Raw genomic sequence first — 16,394 nt, 5'->3', positions numbered from 1 at the left:
ATTCCACTGTACGGTTATACCGCATTTTGCTTGTCCATTCATCATTTGATGGACACTCAGGTTGTTCCTACTTTTTAGATGTTATGAATAATGCTGCTGGGAACATTTTTGTACCAGTATCTGTGTTGACATACATTTTCATTTCTCTTGATTATATACCTAAGAGTGGAATTGCGAGTCGTGTGGTAACTATGTTAGCATTTTGAGGAACTGCTGGACTGTTTTCCGAAGTGGCCGCCCCATTTTACGTTCCCACCAGCCATGTGTGGGGGCTTCCTGTTCTCCGCATTGTTGCCATCACTGCTCCATTGTCTGTCTCTGATGACAGCCATCCTAGTAGATGTGAAGTGGTATTGATTTCCATTTCCCTAAGAACTAATGGATGTTAAGCATCTTTTCATGTGCTTATTGGCCGTTTGTATATCTTCTTTGGACAAATGTTTTTTCAAATCCTTTGCCTATATTCTTTTTTTTTTTTAACTGTAAGAGTTCTTTATATATTTTTAATCCAAGTCCCTTCTGATCTGAAAATATTTTCTTCCATTCTGATTGTCTTCTCACTTGATTGTATTGTTTGCAGCACAAAAGTTTTAAATTTTGATGTAGTCTAATTTACCTGTTTTTGTAGTATTTTATGGAATTGAGTTGATTTGTTTTCAAGTCCTATTAGGATCCATTGAGATCTCATTCCTAGACAAAGAAAAGAAGGTTTTATTTTTGTGTGTGTACAGTTGAGTTATAGGTTTCTTAGGATGTGCTTAGGTGTATTTGCCCAGAGTTTTTGCCATAAAGAATTCTTCCTAACAGACAAAGTGCCTTGAGGTTTTGAGCAGAATAACTTTGGGGGAGCATTTCCTTGCTGCTCCATGATTGAACCGATGGTTATAACCAGGATGATTTTTTTTCTCCCAGGAGAACATTTGGCAATGTCTGGAGACATTTTTGGTTGTCACAACTAGGCAGGGCTTGCTACTAGCATCTAGTGGTAGAGGCCAGGGATGCTTTTAAACAAACCACAATGCACAGGACAGGCTCCAGGAACAAAGAATTATCTGGCTCAAAATATCAGTAGTGCCAAAGTTGAGAAACTCTGGCCTAAACAGGAAGATCCTAAGACTTGAGATATTGAAAAGTTTTTCAGTTCACATCTGGATAATTAAATAAAGTTTGCTAATCAAATCAAAGGAGGATGGACTCTCTGTGGACAGAATGGTGACAGAACTTGTAAGTTAAATCAGGGAACAATTTGCTGAATTTTCAGTGCTGCCAATTTATATGTAAATTACATTTGTGATCATGGAAACTATTTGGAGGAGAAATAGCAGTCGAGCAAGAGTAGATTATTCCTTAGACCTCCAGGACACCTGGAGACACGCACATGTACGTATCCTGGCAAATGGACCGACTCGGTTGACTTAGGTACTGCTGAAATGGTGGTCTCCTTGGAGAATATGGCGATGAGTTTTTAAGGTAAAATTTAATAACACTGATACTCTGGTGACTAACAGTCATTGGTCTGCCCCTAGAATTTGTGGAACTAGGTTTTCCTCCCAGCAAGGCTTTTCTTCAGCAGCGTGGCATGCTTAAGTGTCTGGACTTAGGATCCAGATTGCCTGGAGTTGAATCTCAGCTCCACCATCTCCTTGTGTGACATTAGACAGGTTACTTAACTCTTTTATGAATCAGTTTTTTCGTGAGTAAACTGAGGCTGTGGTAGAACGTCTTACAGGATTGTTGTGGGAATGAAGTGGAGTCGCACATTAGAGCGCTGACGGCAGTGCCTGCCGTCCGGGGTCATGTGAGTGCTGGCTGTTAATATTCTGTGTCTTCTGCCCCTTCCAGCTCTTTGCTATGGACAGTGCTATCACTCTGTGGCAGTTCCTCCTCCAGCTCCTCCAGAAGCCTCAGAACAAGCACATGATCTGCTGGACGTCTAATGATGGGGAGTTCAAGCTTCTGCAGGCGGAAGAGGTGGCTCGCCTCTGGGGCATTCGAAAGAACAAGCCTAATATGAACTATGACAAACTCAGCCGAGCCCTCAGATACTACTACGTAAAGGTAGTACACATCCTCCTCAAAGCAAGAATTGTTCTTTTCTGTTGAGGTTGTTGCTGCTAATGTCTTGGTTTATTTTAATCCAATTTATTTTATAGGATGAAAGGTGTAAATGATCCAGCTATACTTAGCAAACTCTTATTCAGTACCTTACTCCCATTATACGTATTTTATTCCTAATTGCAGTTGTCTTTCAAGAAAAAGTGAGTATAGGGTTGAAATAAAAGGAAATTTGAGATTCTCGGGGGTAAATATTCTTTTGTATATCATGATTTACTCTTAAAATGATCATATATATACATGTTTTTAGCTTTACTTAATTTTTACTTTTGAGTTTAACCCAGAGAACACAAGTTAATACTTTAAAGAATAGCTGTTAATACATAGATTTGATTTCTTAGTTCAAATGGTAATTTTTTGTGAATTCATATTATTTTGAATACATTCTTTGGGCACTGAAGTAAAATAAATGGCTCAAAATGATAGAGTCATGAGAAGCTGTGATCTTAGTTTCTTTCACCCGTCAGTGGTTAGTCTTAGCAGTTTTCTTGTGTGGAGACATGAAGTAGGAAAGCCCTGGAGCTTTTGAAGGAAGTGGGAGCCTTAGCAGAAGCGGTGTTCTAGGTGCCTTCGTGCGTTCTCAGGATGTGTGTGGCTTGTCCCTGTGGAATTATCTGAAACTGCAGTTCAGTGCGTTTTGACTTAATATAGATATTTGGTTGAGAGTGTTAAGATTTAAAATCTTTCAGCTTTTATGTAGCATGTAAGTTCAGCTATTAATAAAAGATTGAAATGTTCTTCCCTTATGCTCCATAATAGTAGCGACTGTGTTTGGCGTGGCTAGATAAATTTAGATGATTTTGAAGTTTTTAAGTAAACTACTTGTCAAATAGATAACCTCACTGGGTCAGCCTTTTCATGAGCTGTGGAAGGTAGGTTTATAAGAAAGTATAAGAATGCTTATTTTATTTGTCTACAGAATATCATTAAAAAAGTGAATGGTCAGAAGTTTGTGTACAAGTTTGTGTCTTACCCAGAGATTTTGAAGATGGACCCCATGACAGTGGGCAGGACTGAGGGAGAGTGCGACATGCTCAGCTTCAGTGAGGTCAGCAGCAGCTCCAAAGACATGGAGAGTGGGGGAAAAGAGAAGCCGCCTCCCCCTGGAGCCAAGACCTCCAGCCGCAACGACTACATACACTCTGGCTTATATTCTTCATTTACTCTTAACTCTCTGAACTCCTCCCATAAGAAGCTTTTCAAATCTATAAAGATTGAGAATCCAGCTGAGAAACTGGCCGAGAAAAAATCCCCTCAGGAGCCAACGCCATCTGTCATCAAATTTGTAACAACACCTTCCAAAAAGCCACCAGTTGAACCTGTTGCTGCCGCCGTTTCTTCTGGCCCGAGTATCTCTCCATCTTCTGAAGAAACCGTCCAAGCATTGGAGACTTTGGCTTCCCCCAGACTGCCTTCCCTGGAGGCCCCCACCTCTGCCTCCAGTGCAACCACCGCTTTTCCCACCACGCCTCCTCTTTCCTCCATGTCCCCGTCTTTGCAAGATCCTCCAAGAACACCTTCCCCACCGCTGAGTTCTAACCCAGACATTGACACAGACATCGATTCGGTGGCTTCTCAGCCAATGGAACTTGCAGAGAACTTGTCACTGGAGCCTAAAGATGAGGGTTCATTTTTGCCAGAAAAGGACAAAACAAATAGTTCATCAAGATCCAAGAAACCTAAAGGGTTAGAGCTGGCCCCAGCCCTTGTGATCACAGGCAGTGACCCAAGCCCACTGGGAATATTAAGCCCCTCTCTGCCTACAGCTTCTCTCACACCAGCACTATTTTCACAGGTAACTTTCTTTAGATGCCACCATTGTTTGCATTTACTCACCTTTTTAAGCAAATCCAGAATTTATAATCTCAAGTTCTCGTTCTGCTACTTCGATTTCTCTTGGAAAGATTATACATAACCCAGTGAAAGTAACCCAATTGCTCACTTCAGTTAGGATTGCCAAAATAAAAGGTTTGGAGTATTGTGTTAAAAAATTTATTGTTCTACAAGTAAATAAATATTTTGATTTTTTCACTTCTCCCTAAAGAAAATAAGTATTCTCTCTCTCTCTTTTTTTTTTTGGTGTTACAAAAAAAACAGTGATAATCTCAAGTTAGAAGACAGTAGGTTCTGAGAACCTTAAGAAAAACGACGGGTGTGATGCTGAGTAACGAGTTTATGCAGTTAGCTTAGGAGTTTCTTTTTCTTTTTTTTTTTTTAAAGATTGGCACCTGAGCTAACATCTGTTGCCAATCTCCTTTTTTTCCCGTCCTTCTTCTCCCCAAAGCCCCCCAGTACATACTTGTATGTTCTAGTTGTGGGACCTTCTGGTTGTGCCATGTGGGAGGCCACCCAGCGTGGCCTGAGGAGTGGTGCCACATCTGCACCCAGGATCTGAACTGGCGAAACCCTGGGCCACCGAAGCAGAGTGTGCGAACTTGGGCCACCGCTCGGCCACAGGGCCGGCCCCTAGATAGTTCTTAATTTGTTTGTCTCATTAAACATTTAAAAAGATAGGTTATTCCCAGACTTTCTTATTATTAAAGAAAAAATATGTTGTTGACTCAGTTACCCGTTATTTCTCAATACCTGAATTCAGATTGTGTTTTCTCTTTGGAAAAGAACCTACAAAAGGCGGGTTAGAAAATTTTTTTTTTTTAAAGGTTGCCAATCTTTTTTTTTTTTAATTGCTTTTTCTCCCCAAATCCCCCTGGTACATAGTTGTATATTCTTGTTGTGGGTCCTTCTAGTTGTGGCACGTGAGATGCTGCCTCAGCGTGGCCTGATGAGCGATGCCCTGTCCTCGCCCAGGATCCGAACCGGTGAAACCCTGGGCTGCCGAAGTGGAGGGTGTGAACTCAACCACTCGGCCACGGGGCCAGCTGCTAGAAAATACTCTGACCTTTATCTTTCTTAGTTTGTCACAATAATTTCTGAGTTTTTCCTCGTGCTACAATTTCAGACTTGGAGATATTTGGAGTGGCTAACAGGACAATATTTGGGTTCCAGGCTATGTGTGTATGATTACAAGGGTAGAACATAATGCTGTTAGGTCACTGAGTGAATATTTCTGTTCTGTGTATTGCAGACACCCATCTTACTGACTCCGAGCCCCTTACTCTCCAGTATCCACTTTTGGAGCACTCTCAGCCCTGTTGCTCCCCTGAGTCCAGCCAGACTGCAAGGTGCTAACACGCTTTTCCAGGTAAATTACCTAAAAGCCCGTCTCTTGGGAAGTGAGGAAAGAGGCAGCCAGGCGGTACCCACTCTTCAGCTTAATCGTTAGGAAACTACTATTTAATAAGTGCTCTTTAGGTTTATTTTTGAATTTCTTTGTTAATTTTCTAGCCAGCAAACAGCTCAGATAAATATTTACAGCAGTGTCTTTCCCATTGTTTCCTGTTACACACATTTGAGTTAGACCAAGAATTGTTCAATACTGAAGTAAATTTTGAGCTTGCCCAATTTTTTTCATCATTTTAAATGCTAGAAATCTTTTTTCGAAAAAAAACATAGGCACATATGTATTCATACAAATACACAGATACATGTATATGTGTTTTTATAGCTGTTGAGGGCATTTCTGCACATGAGTTCCTCCTTTTAACTGAAGATTTTACAAAGAGAGAACACTCTTGAGAGTAGTATATCGAATACTCCATATCCCCTCACTCAGAGTTGACATTTATCAACATTTTAAATATATGTTTTTGAAAATATGATATTATGTCTTACCAAAATCTTAGGAAAGGTCTTATAGTGTTTAACCATTATTTTGCCCAAAACATCCAGACTTTATAACTTGTAGGCTTTCTTGTGGTTGATTCATTCACTTATTCAGGGGTGACCCCCTGGAACATTTTCTCATATTTTGTAATTTAACTTTTCATTTGTTCTTTTGGAAATGAAATGGTAAGGAAAAAGAAGAAAGTTAGCAATCTTTCTACTTTTATGTTTTTTTTTTTAAGATTTTATTTTTTTCCTTTTTCTCCCCAAAGCCCCCCAGTACATAGTTGTATATTCTTTGTTGTGGGTCCTTCTAGTTGCGGCATGTGGGACGCTGCCTCAGCATGGTTTGATGAGCAGTGCCATGTCCCCGCCCAGGATTCGAACCAACGAAACACTGGGCCGCCTGCAGCGGAGCGTGCGAACTTAACCACTCGGCCACGGGGCCAGCCCCAACGTTTTTTGTTTTTCTGCAAAAAGTTCTAAATTACTCAACAGAAAGAGTGTTGAGAACTTTCCATTCATTTTTACATTTTTCTTTGCCTTTCATAAACAGATAATTGAGTTACAGAGTGATCTGTGAGACTGTAGGCAAAGTCATAGTGCTCACGTAGCTTCAGCCTGGACTCTCCCTACAGAATTCGTCTCAGAATACATGATGGGGACCCTTTTCTAGGATGAGCACCATGTAACTATTTGTACCAGTTATAAATGGAGTTAATAGATGGGCATCTCTGTCTGGACCTCTTTTTGACAGTCTGATGTGCTTTATAATTGAATTAGACTCCAAAGTGCATGTTGTCGTGTACTGAACTTCCTAAAACCCTCATTTGAAGTTAACGTAAACCTGCGTGCCTTAGGATGGGGGGGGGCGGGGGGGTTGTCCTTTCTGTTCCATCAAGGGAGGCTGGAGACTATTAGTATTTAACATGTCGGACAAACAATTGTTTTCTTTAAAGTTTTTGTTATGACATCATATACTTCCATGATAAACAGTTACTGCGTTTGTCCTGTGAGCCTCTGCAGGTGGCTGTCATCTTCTGCCTCAGGGAATATAGTAGGGACAGAACGCGAAAGCTGGGTTGAGTAATAGGATGATAATGTGTGTTTCCTTTCTCAGTTTCCTTCTGTACTGAACAGTCATGGGCCGCTCACTCTTTCTGGCCTGGATGGACCTTCCACCCCTGGCCCATTTTCCCCAGATCTACAGAAAACATAACCTATGCACTTGTGGAAGGAAAGAACGAAGGAATAAAGAAGGAGAGACATTCGATGTGGCTACATTTGAAGTGAGCAAATGATAGTTCCACAATGCTGATAATAGACTATTGCGATTTTTGCCGTTCCTCATTGAAATGCCTTTTTAGGCTTTTCTTTGAATAAGACTCAAGTTGGATTGTGTATAAAAATGCCTTAATTGGAGTCCTAACTCCACCTCCCTCTTTTTCTTTTTTTAAAATGTTTTGAGCTTTGTGTTAAAGAAATTTTGGTTTGTGTTAAAGAAAATTCTGGCTATGCTTTGCAGGAGCAATTAAGAACAAAGTTACTCCTTCTGCCTTATTGGAACCCTTTGATCAAGAAAAAAATCATGCTTTGAGTATATTATTTAAAGAAATATTAGTTAAGTGAAATTGGCCATATCTTTAGGACTAAGTGTGCTCTGTTGAATAACTAAAAGTGAGCTGTGCATAAGCAGCGGAGGGAAAAGAATCATTCGTTTTCACACAAAGTAAGATCGGAGCAGTGCTATTGGGGAGATTGTATTCTGCTGTGAATGTAACCTGTGTAAGCAACTCCACAAAAAGGCATCTTATTTACATTTATTCAGGATGGGTCGCTGAGCCATGTGTGTGATCTTGTCTGGACCTGTCGACAGCATGGTGCTAGTCTGTTTAAGCATAGGAAGATTTTAGACCTGGGGTGTAAGACTGTTTGGAACAGCCAGTGAGCATATGGGACCCGTGTCTAGCACAGAAATGTTGCCTGCTCTCTGGGTAATGTGATTACACACCCCTGGGACACAGCATGGTAAATGGTGGCCTTTGGGATGATGAACCTGGGTTTTGAAGTTTTGAGGCATCTCTGAAGTGAAAGACTCAGTCATATAACCTGGAACAGCATGCGGGGCTCTTCCCAGGTAGAAGACACCCAGTATGAGGACCCTCTCTCTTTTCTGTTTATTTTACCGCAGTTTCTCCTGTATATTTATTTTCTTTTAAATTGAAGTTGTTAGAGGTTGTGATAGCTTTTTGTTGTTGTTTTATTTTGGTGAGAAAGATTCACCCTGAGCTAACAACAGTACCCATCTTCCTCTATTTTGTATGTGGGATGCCACCACAGCATGGCTTGATGAGTGGTTTGTAGGTCTGCACCTGAGATCCAAACCCCTGAACCTGGGCTGCCAAAGTGGAGCATGCGAACTTAACCACTGTGCCGCTGGGCCAGCCCGTGATAGTTTTAACGATGTGATTTAGGAAAATGAAAAACAAAATGAAGCCTCAAATCCGTGGTGAGCTAAAGATGTACTTCTTTCTTTTTTTTTTTAAAGATTGGCACCTGAGCTAACCTCTGTCGCCCATCTTTTTTATTTTTCCTTCTCCCTAAGCCCCCCAGTACATAGTTGTATATTCTAGTTGTGAGTGCCTCTCATTGTGGCATGTGGGACGCCGCCTCAGCGTGGCCTGATGTATCCGCGCCCAGGATCTGAACTGGCGAAACCCCGGGCCGCCAAAGCGGAGCGCGCAAACTTAACCACTCGGACTCCAGGCCGGCGGCCCCAGATGTGCTTATTTCCTTGAATTTTTTTTTAATTATGGAGGAGCAGAGTTCGCTTGGAAATGCTCCTACTTAGGGATTGGATTATTCATATTAGTATGAAAAATTTAGGCCTTTGTCTCTACATTACCAAATTTATGAAACATTACCGTGTGGTAATCAATGCCAGGTACAGACAGATTTGTTGATGCCCCCAAACTGAATTGATACAACATCACAGTGGAATCTTTTGAAAAACTTGGCTTCAAAGTCCAGAATTAGATTATATACTGCTACTGCTTCCACCACCACCACCTCGTCCATTAAAGTAATGTTTGAATCCTAGAAATAGTTCCTATGATTGAATCATATGAATTTAAATGGAATGAGGGAGTAAGGACTTGAGAGCTCCGAATGACACTGATACAAAACCAGCTTCTTCCAGAGGCGTAATGTTCCCTTTCACTGTGTGTATGCAGTGTGGGGAAGCTCTAGTGTGAGCTGCCGAGGCGAGTTCGTTAGTGGCCGAGGGACAGCATTCAGGGAGCTGCCTTTCTCTGTGTCGTGTTGGAGACCTGTGACTGCCTCATTGTGGCTGTCAGCTGAAAGTTCTGTCCCTGAGACGTGCAATAGTGGTGTCGGAAGGTGGAGTTCAGTCGTGATGGGGAACAGACAGACTGGACTGTTTCCCGTATCAAATCATTTAGTTTGCATGCCTGTTTGAACTTAGACCTCTCAGCAGCACTTTGGAATAGTTTTCTTAGGCTAATTAACATTTTGTACATTAAATAAGTAAATATTGATAGCTTGATTTAACTAGATATTTTAAATTTTGAAAGCACAAAAAGTGTTTTATCTTTTTGAATTAAAGGAGAAAAGCCATTGATTTGTTTTCACAGATGACATCTTTGATAATTGACTGTCTTGGCACAGGGCCACCTGGGAGCCGAGGGCACCATTCAGACTCAGTCAGAGCAGCTTCTCGGAACGAGTTCTGGGGAGTCCTCTGTGGACCCATCCCGGAAGCATCCGAGAGGCGTGGGCCTCAGGACGCGGTGAAGAGCTGCTTCTCCTTGAGACCAGCTCCTCTGGGGAAGCTTGTGTGTGTGTGTGTTTCCTTTTTTAAGTGAAAGTTTACAACCTTAGCTCGAGTGTGTGAGGCCGACCATTCTGTTTGCTCACTCCCTCCTTCCTGGAAAAGTCTCAGCGTCATGTTTTTTCCAAACATCCGCAGATCATCAAAAGGTAACATCCCACTTAAGATCGGTATTCCCTGGAGAGGTTTACGTTTGGGAGCTGGAGCTGGAATCCATCACTAGTCACTTTGCCAGAATGAATGCTGTTGAAAAAGGAGCCCAGGTTAAGGCTGGGGAGCAGATTGAATGAGTTTTTGAGGTGTCTTCTGTGATTATCTTAGCTTTTCATCTGCTCTGGCCCATCTCTACTCAGTCATATGGTGGAAAATGTTTAACAACCAGGCTCTCTGAAGGGGGAAAAAAGCCCTAAATTGTAGCATTTGCCACTTTCCATGACGTAAATTTCTCCTCCTGTGGCTGATTTTAAGCCCCCACCTTGGAGTTGAGAAGGGTGCGCACAGTTGGCTCAGAGGCGCTCACTCAGCCACCAGACCACTGCATTGATTTTACCCTCGGATCCATTTTCACATTATTTCTAATTGTTTTTCTTGTTCACATGCTTATTTTTAAAAATACAAAATTAAAATTGCATCTGACTTTAGTAATCTTTTCTTTAATGTTGTATCACAGTGCTTTTGTGATGTTACAGCATATTGTGTGTGTGTTCAAACAAGGGTGGAAACTTCCACTGATTTTTAAAATTTATACATAATGGAAGAAAAGAGTCTAGAAACCCTCAAAAGGTCATCCTTAAACTTCTTAGGGTTAAAATAGAGGTTTAATTTTTTCACATTTTGATGGTCCTAATATAGGTAGAATTTTTTTTTCTTAAGATTTTTATGGGGAAAGTAAGCCCATGAGCCTGTGTGGTAAGAGGACAGATTCTTTTTTAACTGGAAGAATTCCTACTTTATTAGAGATCCAAGAAGCCTCGCCTGACTGTTGAATCTATTTACCTGTCACAACTTCTAGTTTTCTCCACACTGTGTGTCTCTTAGGCCTGGAGGGGAAAATAAATCAGAGGCTTGCAATTCTGGAGCTGTAACCACAGGCTGTAGATAGTGTCACTTCAATTCCGTTCATACCTGCATTGTAGGATTTCTGGTCTAATGACATTGTTTCATCCTGAGCTCAAAATTTGTGCTATAGATTCTAAAGTTCCAGAAGGCAGTTTTGTATTTTTCTAGTGAATTTAAGCACATTAGAGGCACTCGTTAACATTTCAGAAAAGCAGTCTCCAACCTTTTTGAAAACACACATTGATCAGTAAAAGTTTTTGAACACAAATTCCGTATTGCAAATTCGTATGCATGGTAAGTTATATACTGGTGTGCTAAAGTATATGTACATTATGAGACGTAAAAATAGACATTAAGGATGGCATAAAGTGTACCCTGAGGAAAGTCCTGGTATTTTCCTCCTGCACCCAGTAGGCTGTCCTCTGCACCCCCTGGCAGCATGCACCCTGCCTTCCAGACCACGCACTGCAGCTGTCGTTTCTCAGTCTCCTCCTGAAAAAGGGGGTGCTCTTGCTGTGAGGTGTGGAGAAATCTTTCACGTGTCTGGTCTGATGTTCGTGTGAAGTCTCTGGCAAGGGTTGGGAATTTTTCAGGAGAGTTTGTCATCAAATTTCTGAAATTTCATATTAATTCTTTTTCATATTGCCAAATAACCTATTACCAGATGTTTTCCAGAGCTTCACACGTATTATTTTTGACAGCCTGTGGTCTCTTTCCTCTTCGTATTAGGTATGAATCTAATTTACTTTTCTTTTACTAGTCTGCTAACAAACTTCTTTTGGCCTTGTGTTATATTTTACCAACAAACTGAGAATTATTTCAAGTTACTTTATGTTAAAATATATAATAACCTCCTTTTTTTTAATAGAAACTAGATTTTTTTTTTTTAAAGATTGGCACCTGAGCTAACATCTGTTGCCAGTCTTCTTTTTTTTCCTCTTCTTCTCCCCAAAGCCCCCTAGTACATAGTTGTAGATTCTAGTTGTAGGTCCCTCTGGTTGTGCTGTGTGGGACGCCACCTCAGCATGGCTTGATGAGTGGTGCCATGTCTGCGCCCAGGATCCGACCCTGCGAAAGCCTGGGCCACCGAAGCAGAGCGCAGGAACTTAACCACTCGGCCATGGGGCCGGCCCCTATAATAATCTCCATTATTTTGCCGCGTTAGTGTTTGACTTTTTTTTATTTGTAACATTTCATCATCTGAAGAAGTGCTTTTCTTGCTGGGTCTGTTCTGTTCATCGCTTCCTTTACTATTTATGTGTCATTTCCCCATGGCAGAACTCTGGAATGGTGCCGAGGTGCTGTTCTCAGGTTTGTGAACAAGTGTGGAGACGAGTGCGGGTCTCTGTGCGGAAACCTGGACGCTCCTAGTGCATTACTAAACCAACAGGAAAGTTAAAAAGATTGCCCCTGGTGTCTGTGACCTGCGATCTGAGGGCACGGCAGAATCTATTATTCCTAAAAGGGAATCGAGACTTGTTCAGTCCATGGTAGCGAAGTGGGGGTCAGCCCTAACTGTCTGTCTCTCACAGGGACTCTGACCAGGGAACGAGTTCCATGGGAAGGAATTTGTTAATTACCTTCTTGTTTGGGGTCTAAAATAAGTGTTTTATCATTGTTTAATGCTGCTGGCATTGCCTGAAACAAGGTGCCCTGTTATTCCTCTTATGTCATCAGAATTCTGCTTACTGAAGTTGAAGTTTTAATCTTAGAATCTAGAGTTCTTGTGGGTGGTAGTGTATTGAGCAAGAAAAGCAGGCGGTTTGATTTCATTTCTCACACTTGGTGGAACCTGTTAGTGTAAAAGTCATGTTTTGACTTGTAAACAGAGCAAATCTGAAAGGTGGGTTGTTGATGTAGTATCATGTTCCATTTGAAGCTGCCGGTTTCTGCAAGCTACTTTTCTGAAAAAAAATTGTAAGTGATAGCTTGACAGCCTACCAGAAAATAGCAATTTCTAGGGGGCTGCTGTTCACACTTAGCCATTGTGAGAGCTGGAAACCCACAGTGGTTTGCGTGAGAGGGGAAATGTTGGTTTTAAGCTTTCTTCAGAAACCAGGAAATTCAGGCTGTTGTTAACATCATTTGAAGTGAAACCTTTAACAGGAAAATTCATGAGGGATACAATCAAACATAGTAAGTCTCTTGAACTCTAATCTTTCGAATATAATACACATCAGGAAGTTTTATGAGGTTTAAATTTTTATTTTTAAATATTTAATTGGGAGACTAGAGAATTTCTTTCCAGGTCACTCTGATTTATTGGCTGAGTACATATATGTCTGTGTACATAGACTGATTTATTGACTGAGAGTGTTTATGTGTGTATAAATAAATCTATTTTTCAGAGGGAACATATATTATTCATCCTCTTGGATGGCTCCTAGGCTATTTTATACTAAAACTTAAAAAAAAAAATTGGCTGCACTTTGCAGTTGCCACTTTTTAAAAATTAATGCCTTGCACATTTCAGTTTTTTTAAATATACAGAATCATAGGCCTTAAAGATTAATTGCTTGCCAGGATTTTAGAAATACAGCGCTACATATGACATACTCTAAACAAAGTCATCTTAAAATATTCGCTAAATGTTCATGTATTATCGAGCAAATAAGGCTATCCTTTCTTAAAATTTCTACATTACTTTTGCTTTTGTGTAAAATCCTTATTACCCTGGTTCTAAATTTCTGAGAGAGGAGGTTTACGCCAGAAGTGGTATTTCTAAAATACAGATTTGACCATGGATTGATACCGTGGTGGAGGAATTCTGACGTTGTAGCCTAGTTTACCCTTTTAAACTGTACATAATAAGCATTAGCAGAAACCTCAGAGTATCTTGGGCTGAATATTCTTCTCAACTTTGCCTTGTTTCCCATCTCTTAAGGGCCCATTCTGGTTCTCATTCCTTCCAAGGATTATGAGCCAAGCTGGGACGGGCCAGGTTGGGGTGCCCCATGGCTGGGCCAGAGTTCTAGCCAATGGAATCACTCAAGTATGCCCAGAGTTCAGGGTGGGAATGCCATATACTGGTATTAAATCACTTGGCACTTTTTGGAGCACCATTATTAGCACTGTTTTGTTTTTAATAACTGGAAGCACTTAATGATTATTTTGTTTGTTTAATTTCAACTTGAGATTGTGGGTCGGGGAAGTCAGTTTATGTCTTGTTTATGTTTTCTGGATCTTAAGACTATTTGGAGAAGGGATAAATGTATTACCTAATGAGCCATTATTTGGCTGGGACGTTTTAAAATAATTTACAATCTTTTAACATTGTGCTTTGTAGACATATAAGACTTTTTTAATGATTTAATGGGATTACACTCAACTTTGCAAACTATCCTATTTTAAGTTTCTTTTCTCTTTAATTATTGTTGCTTATTGTCTGTTATGTAGGGGGCACATTCTCTTCTAAGACATTTCATGTTTTTTGTTTTTGATGGCAGAATTACCAGTGGCCTTTACATGTTCTTTACATCCATTGCTTATCTGATAAAGTAGCTTATTTTATGAACTTCCCTGTTCAGTATTAGTGAAATTAAGATGCATTATATGTAAAGATAGCAATTAATACAGGTTTTTTTTTTTTGGCACCTGAGCTAACAACTGTTGCCAATCTTTTTTTTCTTTTTCTTCTTCTTCTTATCCCCAAAGCCCCCCTAGTACATAGTTGTATATTGTGTTCGTGAGTGCCTCGGGCTGTGCCATGTGGGACGCCGCCTCAGCATGGCCCAATGAGTTGTGGCATGTCCGCGCCCAGGATCCGAACCGGCGAAACCCCGGGCCGCCGAAGCAGAGCGCGCGGACTTAACCACTCGGCCACGGGGCCGGCCCCTGTAATTGATTTTTGATTACTCGAGGCCTATTTATTCCGTTTGGCCATTTGATCTTTTCTAATCACAGTCTTATCTGTCCTTCACTTTTGCCTTCTAGCAGTTTCATCTGTTTTTGTGGGTGGGGAGGATTAAATATGAAACTCAGCCCAGTCATTTTGCTACTGGTTAGCTTTGGTTTGAGGTGAATAAAATTTTTGACTAAAATTAGTTTTTTAGAATTATGCCCTTTATTCACCAAATAATCAAGTTGGCTAAAAAAAAAAATGTGTAACTTTGCATTTTGAAGAACAAACTAAGAATTTCCTCTGAGCCCTCCTGGATCTTCAGGTGTGGACGTGACTTGACAGTTAAATGACGTGAAGTAAGACACTTCTGATTCTCCTTCGCCCAACCTGTCGCTCAGAAGAGAGGCTGTGTCTGCCATGGCCTCAGCACAGGACAGGCGCGTCCTCTTACGCCGGGTCTCAGTTTGGGATCTGTGGTAATAAGAACCTGTCCGGGTGCTGTCCTCAAACCTAGACCCACCCAGCTGAGAAGACAGTTACTCGTGTATTTTATTAAACTCTCTCTCTCATAATGTCCAGTATCCCCCACTTTTGTATAAATGGAATATTATATATAATGCAAGTACACACCCACCCAAAGGAATGAATAACTGTTAAAGTGTCGTTAGTAACTTGTCTTAATTTCAGTGTAATTTACATTATAGGGAGAACTTCAAAGTATTAAAATCACTTTGTTTCTTTTCTTTCTCCTAAAAAAGCAATTTTAAAATGATGGTAACTGCTAATGTTTATTAAAACCACGTTAATTGTTGATGCAACTGGAGAGAAACTGCCATGTCTTCTAGCTCAGCCGTCTGATGTAACCTGTTGGGAAACAAAGGGTGTTGTCTTGGGGTTGACCAGGATGACGGTCGCGGACCCTCAATTCCGTCTGCATGTGACCGAGAGACTTGACCCAGAGTTTAGGGCTGAGAAGAGGCGCTCGCCCTTGAGGGCTTTACAGTACGCTGCTTCTAAGAAAGTGTAGTCGATACTCAGTGCGTCTCCAGACCTAGTCAGGGGTTGCTCTGAATAACCAATCAGGTGATCATTTTTTCTATCGCTTCAAGTTTTATGCAAAAATTTTGTTAAATTCTGTAATGGTGATATGCATCTTTGTAGAAAGATGATACATTAAAAACTATTTTATGTAAGAACTGACAGAGGCATTTGCTTTGTATCCAAGCTGGCTTTAAGAAAGCACTGTAGCAAATTTACTAAAGTGCAAAATTATATAGATATGTTAATAGATATATGTGCAACTAGATATGGACAATTGTATTTTTTTAAATAAATATTTTTAACAAAATGACGTTCTGAATTGATTATTCATTTCCGTCCTCTCACATCCATTGAGGTAAGTAGTGTTTGTCTGTGCTCAGTGTGGGTAAGGAGAGAGTTCAGTTTTCCCCGTGATTAGCATTAAAACCTGGCCTTCAACTGTTTGATGTGTATCTGCATTACTTTTTTTGTTTTGTTTTGTTTTTTGTTTTTTTTTTTTGGAGGAAGATTAGCCCTCAGCTAACTACTGCCAGTCCTCCTCTTTTTGCTGAGGAAGCCTGGCTCTGAGCTAACATCCGTGCCCATCTTCCTCTAGTTTATACGTGGGACGCCTACCACAGCATGGCTGTCAAGCAGTGCCATGTCCGCACCCGGGATCCGAACCAGCGAACCCTGGGCCGCCGAGAAGCGGAACATGCGAACTTAACCGCTGCGTCACCGGGCCGGCCCCCTGTATCTGCATTAAAATAATTAATACGAGAGTTA

The 16,394-nt window shown here is 40.9% G+C and overlaps 1 protein-coding gene across 1 annotated transcript; it reads left to right on the top strand.

Moving 5' to 3' along the window:
* The first annotated feature begins 535 nt into the window (after positions 1-535).
* On the top strand, positions 536-8,123 carry ELK4 (ETS transcription factor ELK4). The gene is made up of 4 exons (XM_046681000.1): positions 536-2,058; positions 3,035-3,910; positions 5,201-5,317; positions 6,959-8,123. Exons 1-4 carry the CDS (start codon positions 1,852-1,854, stop codon positions 7,055-7,057), a joined length of 1,299 nt encoding a protein of 432 aa, XP_046536956.1. The 5' UTR covers positions 536-1,851; the 3' UTR covers positions 7,058-8,123.
* The last annotated feature ends 8,271 nt before the right edge of the window (positions 8,124-16,394 follow it).

The sequence above is a fragment of the Equus quagga genome, chromosome 13 (assembly GCF_021613505.1).
Source record: "Equus quagga isolate Etosha38 chromosome 13, UCLA_HA_Equagga_1.0, whole genome shotgun sequence".
In the NCBI taxonomy this organism is placed as follows: Eukaryota; Metazoa; Chordata; class Mammalia; order Perissodactyla; family Equidae; genus Equus; species Equus quagga.
This window is presented reverse-complemented; position numbering and strand designations above follow the sequence as displayed.